The 14,439-nt window shown below is 46.4% G+C and overlaps 2 protein-coding genes across 5 annotated transcripts in view; one reads left to right on the top strand and one right to left on the bottom strand.

Annotated features, from left to right (window-relative positions):
- Positions 1-5,479: 5,479 nt before the first annotated feature.
- On the bottom strand, positions 5,480-11,812 carry SLITRK1 (SLIT and NTRK like family member 1). The gene is made up of 2 exons (XM_020790404.3): positions 11,696-11,812; positions 5,480-11,406 (listed from the first exon to the last, which is right to left on the bottom strand). Exon 2 carries the CDS (start codon positions 10,094-10,096, stop codon positions 8,021-8,023), a length of 2,076 nt encoding a protein of 691 aa, XP_020646063.1. The 5' UTR covers positions 10,097-11,406; positions 11,696-11,812; the 3' UTR covers positions 5,480-8,020.
- The window catches only part of LOC140705802 (uncharacterized), a 78,118-nt gene continuing 75,060 nt past the window's right edge, over positions 11,382-14,439 (top strand). For 3 of the 4 annotated variants that reach the window (XR_012085326.2, XR_012085325.2, XM_078391391.1), the window contains exon 1: positions 11,382-11,818. Coding sequence is in view for 1 of the 4 variants with exons in the window: in XM_078391391.1 (XP_078247517.1) it covers positions 11,610-11,818 (209 nt within the window). In the remaining 3 variants the exon portion in view is untranslated. The remainder of the gene's footprint in view (positions 11,819-14,439) is intronic. The other variant, XR_013544033.1, reaches the window with a different exon arrangement.

Below are 14,439 nucleotides of genomic sequence, written 5' to 3'. Positions count from 1 at the left end.
TATCTATTTGGTGAAAAAAGAAATAGTGATTTATTTAGAATCAATGTTGATGCAAGCTGTAGCACACCGCGGCCTAGAGCACGGCATTGCTCTGTCAAAAATACCTCTTTGAGCAGAAAATTGCCAGATATAACTGTTCAGCACCACTGAAATGCGTTTTATGCCATGGACATGGAGCCACCCACTCAGAACTACTGATAGAGGCACAGATCTTCACAACACCTTTTTTGTGCAGAAGGAAATAATACCAATGAAAGATTATGCCAATACCGTATACACAAAAAGGTAAGACTCAGGTATATAGAAAAGAATACAAAAGGTAGGAGGTCCAACTTGATTATATCTAAAGTCTAGACCAGAGTATAAATGACATATTTATGTCCTTTACATACTATCTTCATGTTAGGTGAAACAGCAATGGTATATTACTACCTCTCTGGCGGCTTTCACAGAATCACTTGCATTAGTATTGATGGCTGTAGGTGGGCTCTTAAGCCAGTAACAATCACACATAGATACCAATTTATGAAGTGATGCCTAAATATAACCCTTGGCTCCACACTTAGGGCCAGGTGTGCTCTTATTCTAATTTGACTCAAGGTCCTCAGTGTACGTGTCTGTGTAGCCATCTTCTCTTAATGTACACAACATCGCTCAGTACATAACATCTTGCCCAAAAATCCCAGCAAGGCAAAGAAGCTCTGCATCCTTAGTCCTGACTCACAGCCATGACAAGGAGGTACCAGTATCTTGTCTCAGTAGGTAGTAGCAAGAGCATCAGTTGGGTGCACACATTTTAGGAGCCTTGGCTCTAGCAGTTGCACCGGGAGGAATTGTAGCGATCAGGGTATGCCTCAGGTGTCTTCTACTCTGAACCAAAAAGCCTTGCTCAGGCAGGTGTGATTTCACAGCAAACTCATCTCAATAGAGTGACTTCAGCTATTAGCAATGCAGTATTTTACTTCAGGCCAATCTCCTCCTTTCCAAACAGCAGGTGGGGGGAAAATCCTCTCCTTCTCTTATTTTCCTGTGTAAATATATGACCCTGTGCTCTAGAGACCACTTAAACTGAGGTGAACCCAGCCCAAATCTTTCAGGATAAGCGTGCCAACACAAAGACACAAGTGACTGCATCCTATCTTGCTCTTTAAGGTATCCAACAGTTACAATGAAACATTATAATTCAAAAACAAAAACCACACACACATACACACACACACTATCTCTGTAAGATATGCAAACAAGTCTGCTATGCTGGTTTCAAACAGTAGGTTCGTCCTGCACTTTCTATTCCCATCACTTGGTAGGATGTGTCTTTTTCTCTATAGGTTTATGTTAGATCAATGTGGAGCTTCCATGATGGGTGCTCACAATCAAATAAAACAAAGTGCTCTTTGAATAGTACAACTGAACAATGATTAATAGATGCCTCACTCTGATTCTTCTAGGCACAGAAGGGAATCGAACTCTCAGTCTCTGACCTAAACCACTGAGCTATCTCTGAAGCCCTGAAAAAAAAATCCACCATGATACATTTCTGAAATCAGATAAAAGGTTTCTGGGTATCAGGATCGAAGCTGAATTGAGCTTTAAAAACAACAGCATTCTTCCGAGGCTTGAGTACAAATAACCTCAGCAAGTGTCAGCATGATCTTCCCAAGCTTTTCTCTGTATAAAACTCTTTACAGAGTTGCCTTCCCATGTTCCAATGTCAAAGCTAAGAGGAAAAATGCAACAAGAATGGGCAGTGTGTGATCCTTCAGTAAACCAGTCCTGAGTTCCATGGCAGAGCTTGATCTTGATGTACACATCCTTCTTTTACATGTTCATGAACCAAATTCATATGCTAAGAAGTTTAAAGCTTTTGGAAAATGTGGCCTGAAGTGACTTACAAGACTACACAAGAACTCAGCCAGTTTTTTCCTAAGGCCAAACTGATGAGTCATGGTGGATCTGCAGTAGTCAGTGGTCCAGATTCCAAACAATGGGAGAGTTTCTACATTGTTCTCTGTTTATTTACAAGTAGGGGGCAGCACAGTTTAGATCAAACCATGCTTCATAATCTTCTTAGAAATAAAGATTGATGAGGTTGTTTATGGCACTGGTTCTTAACCTTGGGTTACTCAGGAGTTTTGGACTGCAACTCCCAGAAGCCTTCACCACCAGCTGTCCTGACTGGGGTTTATGGGAGTTGCAGTTCAAAAACATCCGAGTAACAAAGGTTAAGAACCACTGGTTTATGGTTACATATAGCCTATATCACCAGAGAGCCTCTTCAATCACCTAAGGAACTAACCACAAGGAATTGTATCCATGTGGTGTGAGACAATGAAAAGAGAAACATGGCCAGTATTACACTGGATCATTTGTAAAATTTTGCTAGTGAATTATCTACTTCAACAAAACACAGAAGACAACAAGAATGTTTCAGGGGAGGAGTTAGCCCAATGCTGAGTCAATCAGTCAGTCAGTCAGACAGATGCTTTTGCTTTCCATGTGTTTAGTAGGACCTATGGGGAACAGCAAGTAGGGACAAGGAGTGGGTGACACATACTGGCTCTACCCCAATCTCCCTTAGCCTCACCAGCTGCCACATTTCCTGAACTTGCAACATGATGCATAACCTTTTCACAGGGTAGAACATTAGAAAGGCTGATCTGCATCAGTGCAGGTGAGTATAATTCACAGAAATAATAGCTGAAATCCAGTAGTAAGATGCAACTAGAGTAGGTCTGTTGACTCAGTGGAACTTATATAGGTGTTGACTCACCAAATCCCTACTGACTGCATGGGCCTACTTTAGTTGTCCTACTAAATCTCACTGAATATGTGCCACTGCATCACTGTGAATCTATTTATGTACGTTAAGGTAAATTTCAAATGAAAGTGAGGGCAAGCAAGTGGTGGCCACCCAAAATCAAACAACGAAGTCTGAACAGTGGTTCTTCTTATGTTCAACTGAACCCGAGTAGAACACTCTATGTGACCAGGACCCGTTGATTTATGCATGGATCATACTGCATATACTGTACTGTATTCAGTTGATCTTGCTGGTCAGGGAATGAAAGAGCCAGGCCAGGATGCAAACAGGCAGAATTAATACCCCCTATTCAGTTCTTACATATTTGTCTGAAAACTCATCATGGAATGGCTTCAGGCTCTGCCTTTTAAGAAAGGAAGGGCTTTGTTTCAGTGAGGGCCTCTCTGCCCAATTTGAGTGATCTGCTCTCCACTCAACACACTGCTTGCCCCATTCCACAGGGTCTCTGGATTCCACATAAAACTTTTAGGAGGCTGGAAGGCCTGCTTTGTAGAGGAACTTTTCCACCAAGCCAGCCATGTATGCCTAAATCTGGGATCAATCCTAATTGAGGAAGCAAACTGGTAAATACTTTCCCAAATACAGAATACTGGTGACTGATAACATTTCACCTCCACACTAGAAATCCTTTTCTCAGTTATTCACAACTAAACTTCAGCCAAGCCCAGCCCAAGACATTTTGATGTCTGAGACATTACAGTAAATAATACCCCACTACACGTCAAGGTGCACAGCATTATGCTGGGCCAGTCATATTAATGTGGTATCTGAAGCAGAAAAATTTACAAATGCATGTAAAAAATACAATAGCAGTAAAAATACAATAATAATAAATTAAACAACCATCAACTTGCAATTCATGACACCCCAAATCAGCTGCCTAAGTCATCTGCGCCACTCACTCCAATGGAAGGGCTGGCTGTGACTTCAGCTACTATCCATATCCAAACTGAATATCATACCACTGACTTTCATCACCTTCCACATCCAACCAACTAGAACCACATAGCCATGCTGCCACTGCAAGCCAAACAATACATTGAAATGTGAATATAGAACGCATGTCAACACAGGTTTGTACAGCGTAGATCTCTCCAACAGCAACTTCTAATTCGTTTCTCATCCAATTCAGTATGTGACATAGTAAAGGATAAACCTCATTCAGCTTTCTAATAAACAAGTGTGTGAGATGCTCATATACATTCAAGCACACATTCTTGCACTAGCTGATCAAGTTATGGCCTATTCTTAGCTCCATGGCATCACAGAAAATACTCTGTCTCCAGCTATAGAAGTAAATAAGCAACCTCTGCCTTCCCTCACTTTCATACCTAGTATTACTGAAATTGCATTTAAGTTTGATGAATTGAAGACTGATTCAACTGGAAGCAGCATCCTTTATGCCACATACCTAATATGTATAGCTCCTTGGCAGGTTTTGACACTTGAAACACACAAGACGACGTAGCATATACAGGTACATACATGACTACTAAAGCCGTAGCACTGATACTATATATGCTTCCAACTGCATAAATATTATTGTGGCAGTTATATTTATAGGATGAATAAAATATTTTATGAGATTTTATTAAGAGATACAAGTGAAATATATTGAAATATCTCCCTGCATCACTCTTGTGCTGATACTATTCCATACCTGTGCTATGTCTTTAACTTTTCTTTTCTTTTTTCATTTTGTAAAAATAAATAATAAATTCATGGATAAGTTGAAGATATGCAGGAAAATTAGTTGCTTCATATGCATATGGTCTTCTATGTGTTCGTCTTCCATTAATTTTGGCTCATAAGTTGATATCTAAATTCTTTTCTTCTTTGAATTCTGTTCCAAGGAAAACTACAAAAGGGGTTTGCCTGAATTACAAAATGATTTTCCCCCGCTCAAGACTGAGCACATATATAACAAATGATGCAGCACATGCTTTTATTTAATCTCATCTGCATATGTTATATGATCTTGAAAAACAAATCATAAAGTTTATTAATGTATAAAATAATTAGCACAAAATTAGAGTGCACCAGCCCCATTATTGTGATATTTCACTTCACTTTAGTTTTAAGCAGTAATAAATTCTGTTATATGTTCCCAATGAAAAACTGCAAAGAAAATAGCACCCCATTAAGTTTTGTAGAAGTGCTGCATACATAAAACCATATGGATAAATTCTGCCTGATCAGAACTGTTTGTTCTATCATTTTACTTCCATTGCTATTATTTTAGATATTACCTACAATATCTACCTGCAAGATTCATTCCCAATTCTGTCATTCAAAAGGTAAAGCTGTCCCTATATTTTACTAAAGACTGAGTGGCATGTTAAGCAGATATATATACATAGAATTTTCAATATAATATTAAATCATCATCATCATTCCTTTAAAAATGCAGAGTTGGACTGGACCCTACACATAATCAAGTCCAGCCCCTGTCAAGGAGCCACAATGGAGAATCAAATTCCTAACTCCTGGCTCTGCAGCCAGAGACCTAAACCACTGAGTTATCTAGCAGTTCATAAACCAATTGGAACAAGTTAATTATTATTTTTCCACTTTAGCTGCAGAAGATTCTAATTCAAAGCTCACAAATAATGAAGAAAGAGAAAAGAAAAAGTGAATTGACTTTTAAAGTAACCATAGTTTATACAAAGCAGCAGGATTTTCTTTTTATTATGAAAAACGTATACAAACAATATTAAATAGCAAGACAAAGTTTAGAAGTTCCAAATGCTCTAGGTATATCATTCAGTTGCCACCTCTACAAAAGTCCCTGTAGATTTCACTTTCAGATTTTTTTTTCCAGACAGATTTTGGGGTGCTTCGTTGGTGTCTGTCTATGTCCTTCCTTCCTACCTTCCATTTTTAACCAAATACGCACTAGCTGGATATTTTTGCAATTATTATTGTTATTTATTATTCCATAGCATCCCTCACTGTTCCTTCTGAAGTTGCACTTAGTCCCTTCCAGTGTTTTCCCTCTTTAAAAGGATTCTATGCCTGCAGAATGCCAGAAGCAACGTGACTTAAATCTTTCATTTCTCTACTGGGATTTTCTGCTAGGAAGCTGCAATTGATTTTCAAGGGGGCGTTCTGCCTTGGCATGTATTATCTAGTTAAGGGTCAGCCTACTGTGGAAGGGAAATCAAAGAAAATAGGGTTGAAGTCGGAGGACAGAAACAAGAGGGATTTATTTCGAGCCTGAAAGGTGGCAGAACTCAAAGGTGGGGGAAAGGAGTTAGGAAATTCCACCACTAATTAGTTTGGCCTCTCTCTCTCTCTCTCTCTCTTTCTCCATCCTTAACAGATGTTGAAGCCCAGTGGCCACAGGCATCCTGGCCTGTCAATCATCATATTTAAAAGAATTGCTGTCCAATGAAGTCTGGCCCCTGTATTAATGAGAGCAAGCTAAGGCAGAGTCAATTAAATCAAATTCCCACCCACCTCCCTAGTCTATCTGCAGTGTGAAGCAGCAGCAGCAGGACTGGCACCGCCAACGGCATACCCAGTATTAATAAAGGATTTCAGTGCTGCATTCAAGGGAAGGGAAGGGGAAAGAGGGGGAGGGGGGAACAACTGCTGAGTGAAATTTGCATGGTTTAGAACTGGAGAGACATACACGGCTGGACCCGCACTTGAATGAAGGCAAGGGGCTCCACTCTGCAACCAAAAAGGCAATCCATTTTAAAATCCCACTTGCAATTACAAAGTGACACTGAGGGGGGTTTAAAAAACAAATAGGAATGACCAAGCTTTGAAAACATTTTCACTTTAATACTGAAAAAATATGCCATTATAAAATCCTCAGATAGAATTAGTAAGTCTCGCTTGTGTTTTGTTTTGTTTTTCTCCCTCAGCTCAGATTTTCCTCCAGGTCATTTTTTTTTTTTTTAAAGAGTGTGATTTACAAGAGCACAAAAAAAAATCTTCTCCCATTCAACTTCGAAGCTGAAGCACTCAGGTGATGTTAACTGATCCTGCTTAGCTGCTTCTGACTTTTTGTGGCGGCAGCGGTGATGTTTGTTCCTTTAACAAAAAAAGCCCCAAACAAATATGTAACACTTTTTATCACCAGAGAAAATGCCATGGGTATTTGTGTTTTCGGTTTTACATTCAGATGGGAAGGCATTATCGGAGATGTTGACTTCCAATGGAAACTCAAAAATAACCAGAAGCAAATTGGCTCCCTCCCCCCCTCCCCCAACAGAGAGAAAATTGGCCCAACAAAGAAATTTTCTGCAACCCCAAATGCAAAAACCTAAACCCATGAGAGTATAGCCATGCAAACATGTCTTAAATAAAATCTTTACATTTTTTCCTTGTTTGTTTCACAGTAAAAGGACGATCTCTACTGCCTAGCAATCACACAAAAATAATGGCAAAATGGCACTTTTTAAAAAATTCTTATTATACTGTATTTTGGATATAGAAAGTTTGATACGATGGAACTTATCAGGTAAGAGGGAGGAAGAGGTGAACTGGACGCTGCTTCCATTTTGGGTCCGAAGCGTCCCTGGGTGGTTTTGTATCCATGCGAACCATGCAGCAACTTGGGTTGGTTTGTTCTAGATCAGAGTCATATATTTACAATACATTCATGCCTTCGTGCAACTGGATAACTTCTGCTTTGTTCACAATGGGGAGAGCACAAGGGGAACCCCTTGTTTCCCCATCACACACAGGGCCACTAAATCCTCATGATTGTGGGCCATCCTGTAGAAGACTGCCTTTCTTCCCTGTTCTTTCTCTCCCCCCCTCTCTCTCTCTCTCTCTCTCTTTCTCACCCCCAAGTTGAGCCATCCTGGGCTTTTCCTAGAACCTTTCCTTCTTTCTCACTTGTTATGCACAGTTACACCAAGCAGAGCCTCAGATTAGGACTAGGCAAAAAAAGGAAAAAAAAAAAGATAGGGGAAGGCAAGCCTCCACTCACAGCTGTTGGGCCCAGTTTTGTGAGTGGGTAGGACGTTTTCCACCAGAAGGTAGCTTTAGGAGATTAAGCCCCATCCCTTCTCAGGGTCTATTCACATCTGCAGACGAGACAGCAATGCACAGGTCAGGGAAAAAGGACCACTGAAGAGAAATTGAGGTTGCTAGCTGCTGAAGTTGAACTGATTGCCCATATATGCTTTTAAATTTTTAATTATTCTTATTTTTAGTTTTTTTGTAGTTTCCCACTCTCGGGTCTCAGTCTGATAGGGAGTGAGAGCCACAGTCATACACTCTATGGGCACCATCTGTATTGTAAGGTCCATTGTGCCAGTAGGAGGAGTCGCAGACTGTCTGTAAGGAGTTGATTTCAGAGGCGGAGGAATTGGCATCCCTCCTCTTGGAGCGCTTCCGATTCCTCAAGATGAAGACCAGCATGCCAACCACCGTGAAGGCAGAGGTGACAAAAACTAACAAAAGGCCAGGCACCAGCACTGAGATGGAGACCCTGCTGGTCTCTAGATAGGAGTTGGAGTGAGTCCCAGTCTCAGCCAAGCCGGTGCTGTTCTTATGGGTGGAAGTCAAGGTGGGCAGGACTTTGAGTTGAGGGCAAATGGCCTCATTGGAGAGAGATTCAAAGTCCTCCTTGAAGAATTCCTCTGGAGTCTCACATCTCAGGTCACTCATCATCACCTTGGGCCTCAGCATCTCTACCCACTGTTTGAAAGGGACAATGGGGCACTTGCAGTCCCAAGGATTGTCATGCAGATCTATTTGGGTGATGGAGGTGAGTTGGTCCAGCACACCTGCCACCGGCAGGTACAGGAAATAGTTGTTGTGGATGCTGAGTTTGGAGAGCGAAACCCCAGCAAAGACATCTACAGGGAGGGACCTTAGAAGGTTGTTATTCAAGATGAGGACCCTCAGTTTAGGCATGGCATTAAATGTCCCTGGCATGATGAGCTGGATGACATTAAATTCCACATTTAGGTATTCAAGATTTTGCAAGCCATTGAATTTCTCCCGTGACAGAATGTCCAAATAGTTATTGTCCATGTATAGCCATACCAACTCCAAAAGGTTCTTGAAGGTATTGTTCTCCATGGTGGCAATATTGTTGTTGCCCAAATCCAACAGGTTCAGTTTCCGGTAATCCACAAAATGCGACTTCCGAATGGTGTGGATCTTGTTCCCTCTCAAGAAGAGCTCATGAACATTGGATGGCTTGGGTTTCAGGTCCACTAGGCTGCTGACGTTGCCTTCGTTGCAGTTCACCTTGAATCCTCCAGGGATCTGGTGGCAGGTGCAGGTGGCAGGACAAGGTGTACTGCTTGAAGACTTGCCTTTCACACTCAAGGTTGATCCAGCAATAGTGGGTCTGGTCTTGATTTGCCAGTTGACAGGGATCTTCGTACCCCCATGAGGAGCAGACCCCGGGGTGGCAGGATCTTCCTTCCCATGGATCTTAAAAGGGGTCGGAATAGGGCCAGGATCGCAGGTTTCCTCCTCTGCAGGGGGAGCAGCTAAGCTCGAATCCACCCGGTTCTTCCTGCACAGTTCTTGCTCGGTGGTTTCATTTAAATCCTTGCCCTGCAGCCTGGTGGGGGCTTCACAAATCACCCGGCCGATCAGAGCGTTCTTGGGGATATTTTCCAGCCATTCCTTCAAGGAGAGCAGGTCGCACGTACAGTCCCAAGGGTTATCTTCCAGCAGGATCTCAGCAATGCCCGGGATCTGCTCCAGCACGTCCTCGTAAGGCAAGGTTTTCAGGCGATTGCCCCTCAGGTCCAGATGGGTGATGGGCACGTACTGGAACACATTGGCCGGCAAGATGCTGATGAGATTGTCGTTTAAAATCAGCACCTCCAGCTTGTTCAAGTCCCGAAAGGCCCCTGGGTCAATATCCCGCAATAAATTAAAATCGGCCTGGAGGTATTCCAGATCGTCCAGCCCCAAGAAGGTCTGCTTGCGAAAGGATTTGATCTTGTTGTTGTTGATGTGAAGCCGCTTCACCAGCTGCAGCCCCAGAAAAGCCCCCGGCACGATTTCATGCAAGCCGTTGTTTTCCATGTGCAAGCTGACGGCATTGTAAAAGTTGGCGAACTCATTGGGGAAAAGGCGAGTGAGGGAATTGCCGTGCAGGAACAAATGGTAGAACTGGGACGTGGGGGCCGAGAACCGCTGGAGGCTGGTGAAGCCTTTCTTCTCGCAGTCGACATGCAGGTCGCCTTCAACCTCAGTGCAGGAGCAGATCTTCTCTTTACAAACGTCCCCGGTCACATTCCCGGCAGCCAGACAAAGAGACGTCTCCAGCAAGAGGATCCAAAGCAGCATTTTTACACCCAGCGAGTCATCCCAGAACTGGAGCACAGAGCAGAGTAAACGGCAAGCCTGGGGGGAGGGAGTTGATTTGGGGGGGGCAGTTGATTGGGGAGGAGGGAGGGGGGAAAATCTCCCTCTCCCTCTCTCGATCGGCTTCTCTCAAGCAGCAGCCTGGAGCCCCATCAAGTTGCTTCCACGCAGGGAAATGTCCGAAGCATCGCCAAAATGGGGAAACGAAGGGTCAGAGGAACAGGAGGGAGGGAGAGACAAGGGAGGGAGGGAGGGGAGGGAGGGAGAGGGAGAGAGAGAGAGAGTAGTGTTGGCTAGGGAGAAATGAGTGAAATGCGGGGGGTGGTAGCGATCGGAGTGTGTGTGTGTGTGTGTCGGGCGGGTGGGGGACACTGTCTGGTCTCCTTTCAGCTCGCTCTCCCTCTGCAAAGACTGCAACAGTCCGGACTCCACTTCGGGAACATATCCACAAACTATCCAGCCACGAACTGCGAGTCACAGGATGGAGAAAAGTTGAAGACACCCGCCTTCATCACCTCCACCCCTGGAGACCCCCCTCCCCTCCCCCCAAAAAACAGCAAAGCCAATCCCTCCGGGCCGACCTCGTTTGTCTCTCTCTCTCTCTCTCTCCTCTCTCTTAAAGGGTCGATCTAGCTAGGAATCGGCCGAAACAGCCACTGCGTCTGCGGGAGGAGAGCGGCAGGGCTGAGGCTGGGGCAGCGGCAGAAGAAGAGGCGAGGCTCCCATGTGCATGGCTTGGACTTCGGACTGACCTTGCTGTGTTTTTTCCCCCTTCTTTCTCCTCTCGATCTTTCCTTCCGCGCAGCAAGGCGGCCGCAGGGATTCCTCCTGTTGGTGCCTCTGATGCCGCCGCCGCCGCCGGATGCCCGGGAGACCCCCCCTCCGGGTGCTGTCCAGTCCCCCTTGGTGCTGAAATCACGCCCCAGTCGAACGCCCGGCTGCCGAACTAATGGCGCCGCGCAAATTCTGCAACCGCTGCGTTTTTGCTCTGTCCATTTTTCTCCCTTGCCGCGTTCCCTTGCGCTCGCTCGCTTTCGCTGGCTCTCCCCGACTCGCTCGCTTCCTCCCTCGCGCGCTCGCTCGCTCGCTCTCGCCGCCTCGGCTTCTCAGCTCGGTCCGCTTCGTCCCCCGCACGCCTTCACGCAGCCCGAGCCGGCGTCGTGCCGAGGTTCTGCTCGCTTGCCAGCCGGGCGCTCACTGGAAGATCGCCGAGCCCCTCGGCTGAGCCGCAGTGGCAGAAATCCATCTGCGGAGGGAAGGCTGGGGAAGGCGCGGGGGAGCCCAGGAGCGCGCTGAAGGAGTCGGGGGGAGGGAGGGAGAGAGGAGGAGGAGGAGGAGGAAGAGGAGGAGAGAGGAGAGGTTTAGAAGCGGGATGGTGGGGGGATAAAAATCGATCCCGATTCAGGACAAACGTCGAAGGCAATCCTGGCGCCTAAGCGGTCTGTTGAAGCCCTCCCTCCCTCCAACGGATCCTTTCAGTTCTCCCTATTTAATCATGGAAAGTTGCACATTGCCTGACTGGCTGACCCCCTCCCTTTTCCTCCTTCCCTCCTTCCCTCCCTCGCCGCGCAGGCGTCACACCTGGATCCGACTCGATTCTCCGGCGAAGGCAGAGCTTGGGAGAGCGGCAAGAGCCTCCTTCAGCTGTCCCGGCGTGGCTTGCTTCGAATTAGTGTCAGGGTGTCAAGCGCCTAGCGAGCGGAGGTAATTATACGGCACGCCATCTTTCTCACCCCCCCCCCCCTCCGCCGCCCCTTCGCTGGCTGCCTGCCTCCCTCGATCTGCAGTCGGGAGCGGGCGCCGCGCCGTATTGGGTGTCTGTTTTCGCTCGCGTCTTTCTTCCGCTTTCTTCCCTTTTACTGTTATTCTCTCCCTCCTCCGGTGAGCGAGTGAACGGATTACGCTTCGTTTCGACCCTACCGGAGATGTTCGTTCCGGTGCGGGAGAGCCTTCATTTTCTCCTCTCCATCCGCTCCAGAAGGGGCTGGGAATGTCGGGGGGGGGGGAGCGGGTGTTGGGAATCAGAGGGAAATCAGACTGATTTCAAACCGACTTCCACGGAGCTCCTGCTTTTCAAGGGGGGGGGAATCATAAGGGGGGCACCCTTCAAATCTGGCCAAAAGTCTACCCTCTCGCCCCGCTCTTCTTTTTCTTTGGTTTAAATTTCTGCCTAAAGTGACGATCGCTGTTGATGGAGATGTGAAGCGGCAGGGTAGGGGAGAGGAAGGAGGAAGTGGGGGGGGGGAAGAGGGAAGATGGACTTTCAAAGTGCTACTGGAGATCGTTCCTCAGCCTAGTGGGGGAAACATCTGCATTGGCTGGAGAGCTTTGCGCGACCTCCGCCAGCCCATAACCAGTTGCATCTCCTCTGATGCAGCGAAGCAAGCCCAGCTCTCCACCCTCCCTCCCGCCAGCTCGTTTTGCGCTAAAAGAGACCCTGAAGAAGGCTGCGGTGGCGGGTCACACGCCTCCCCATCCGCGGCTACATTGTCTCCCAGGTTTGCACGTCTGCCCGTCCCACCGTCAGGCTGGTTCCTCCGGTGGTGAACTCTGCATCCAACCGGTAGGAATGGAGTGTGGCCGCGAGCGCGCGGGAGATCCAGGGTGTTATGTGCGGAGAAAGTCCGGGAGCCATTTGAAAACTCCTTCTTCTTGTTCTTCTCCTCCTTCTTCTCTACCCGCCCCCCACACCAGCACTTTTAAAAGCCAAGCCTCTTTGCAGATCTTGAAGGCAGACACCCACCGCCTCTTCCGGAGCTTGACCGAATGGGTTGCAAAAGGCAAGCGCGCCACCGCTGCTTGCCACCATTTCGGGCGAGAGTAGATGGAGGGGGGGGGCAGAGAAAATCGGAATGACGTTGAGATTGGCAGTCGTCGCTCCCCTCCTGAGAACGGGGGAAGGGGACACACACAAACACGCACGCACGCGCGCGAAAGAACCAACGCGTGTCAAGTGGGGGGGGGAGAAATCCCTTAAAGGGACAATAACCGCAACCCCACACACGTGGCTACTCAAGAGTTAAGTGCCATCAGGGTACAAGAGTGTAGGGTAAAATAAGGAAAAGGAAGCCTGTCGCTAGGGTAAGGTCAAGGATTCATTTTATTTGTCCTGGATGATGACTTTAAAAAATAATAATACTCCCTGAACTTGTTTTTGCAAGCTGAGGGTTGAAGAGAGCTTCAGAAGACAAAGTGCAGCCTCTGGAGAGTGTGAGGCCATGAGAACAGCGTGGAAAGGGAGGATGGCATCTAAGAAGGTGCACAGAGATAATGACAAAAAGGGGAGAGAGGGAAAAGGATACATTTGTTCAAGGTAGATCCAGGAAGCAATTTCTTCAAGGGCTTGGTGAACATTGTCTCCTCACCAGAGAAGAAAGCAGTAAACTTGTATGAGAGATCCCACCTCAATGTGGTCAGAGTGGGTGGGTGTTATTAAACAGGCAGTTCCGGGGGTAAAAACACACACACTATAACTTCATAGGCTGTCTGATGAGGGGGATCTGTCTTGCACAACCCTTGCTCCCTTGCTCATTTTCTGCATGTGAGGATTCCTCGGCTTCCAAGGCACTTTGTTCACACAAGACATGTTGCTCCCTGAAGCTGTGCGGCCTCCAAGAGTCTCCTGCACCCCGTCCTGCAAAGAAAAGACATTGCTGAAAATCTTTCCCTGCCATCCAAGCCCTAGTTCATGACTTAAGGGTCCCAGCCTTGCAGTGATGCTTGAAGCAGGGGGCCACACCTATCTGCATGGCCGGGCCAACCCAAGCTAAAGGAACTGCATGTCCTGCAAAAAAGTGAAGTTGCAGATTAATTGGGAGCTGTTGGATGCTTAAGTGTAAAAGGAAGCAGAGGGGGTGTGTGATATTGGATGTGTGTGTGTGTGTGTGTGTGTGTGTGTGTGTGTGCGTGTGCGTGTGCGTGTGCGTGTGCGTGTGTGTGTGAAAAAGCTGCTGGGGCTTTGAGATGACTGGCTGCCCTAGTAACATACTTCCAACCTAGAGGTGAATGATTGAATAGAGAATTAATCACTGTGGGTTTCTTTTGTAGAAGGGCTTTTGTAATACAGCACTAGCAATTTCCATTTTCAAACAGGCATTGCTCTGCAGGCCTCTTCCCTCTTTAACATCCCACAGTATTTTCAATCAGATCCCTGTCCATTCCATTCTCCATCCTGCCCGACTCTACCATTAGAAAGAGTGGACCAATATGATATGCCATGGCATCAGAATGCTAGTTATTTGGTTAATTGTGCTTTTATTGCCTAGGATGTTTACCAACTTTAGGCACTATATACCCTAACTTGTATGCTGCTGGAGGGTGGGTGG

Source organism: Pogona vitticeps, chromosome 3, assembly GCF_051106095.1.
Source record: "Pogona vitticeps strain Pit_001003342236 chromosome 3, PviZW2.1, whole genome shotgun sequence".
Taxonomy (NCBI): domain Eukaryota; kingdom Metazoa; phylum Chordata; class Lepidosauria; order Squamata; family Agamidae; genus Pogona; species Pogona vitticeps.
The sequence above is the reverse complement of the archived record's forward strand: the minus strand, read 5'-3'. Positions and strand labels throughout refer to the sequence as shown.

What these genes read in the sequence shown, in the direction of transcription:
- SLITRK1 (XM_020790404.3), bottom strand. Translation starts at nt 10,096, where the DNA reads ATGCTGCTTTGGATCCTCTTGCTGGAGACGTCTCTTTGTCTGGCTGCC.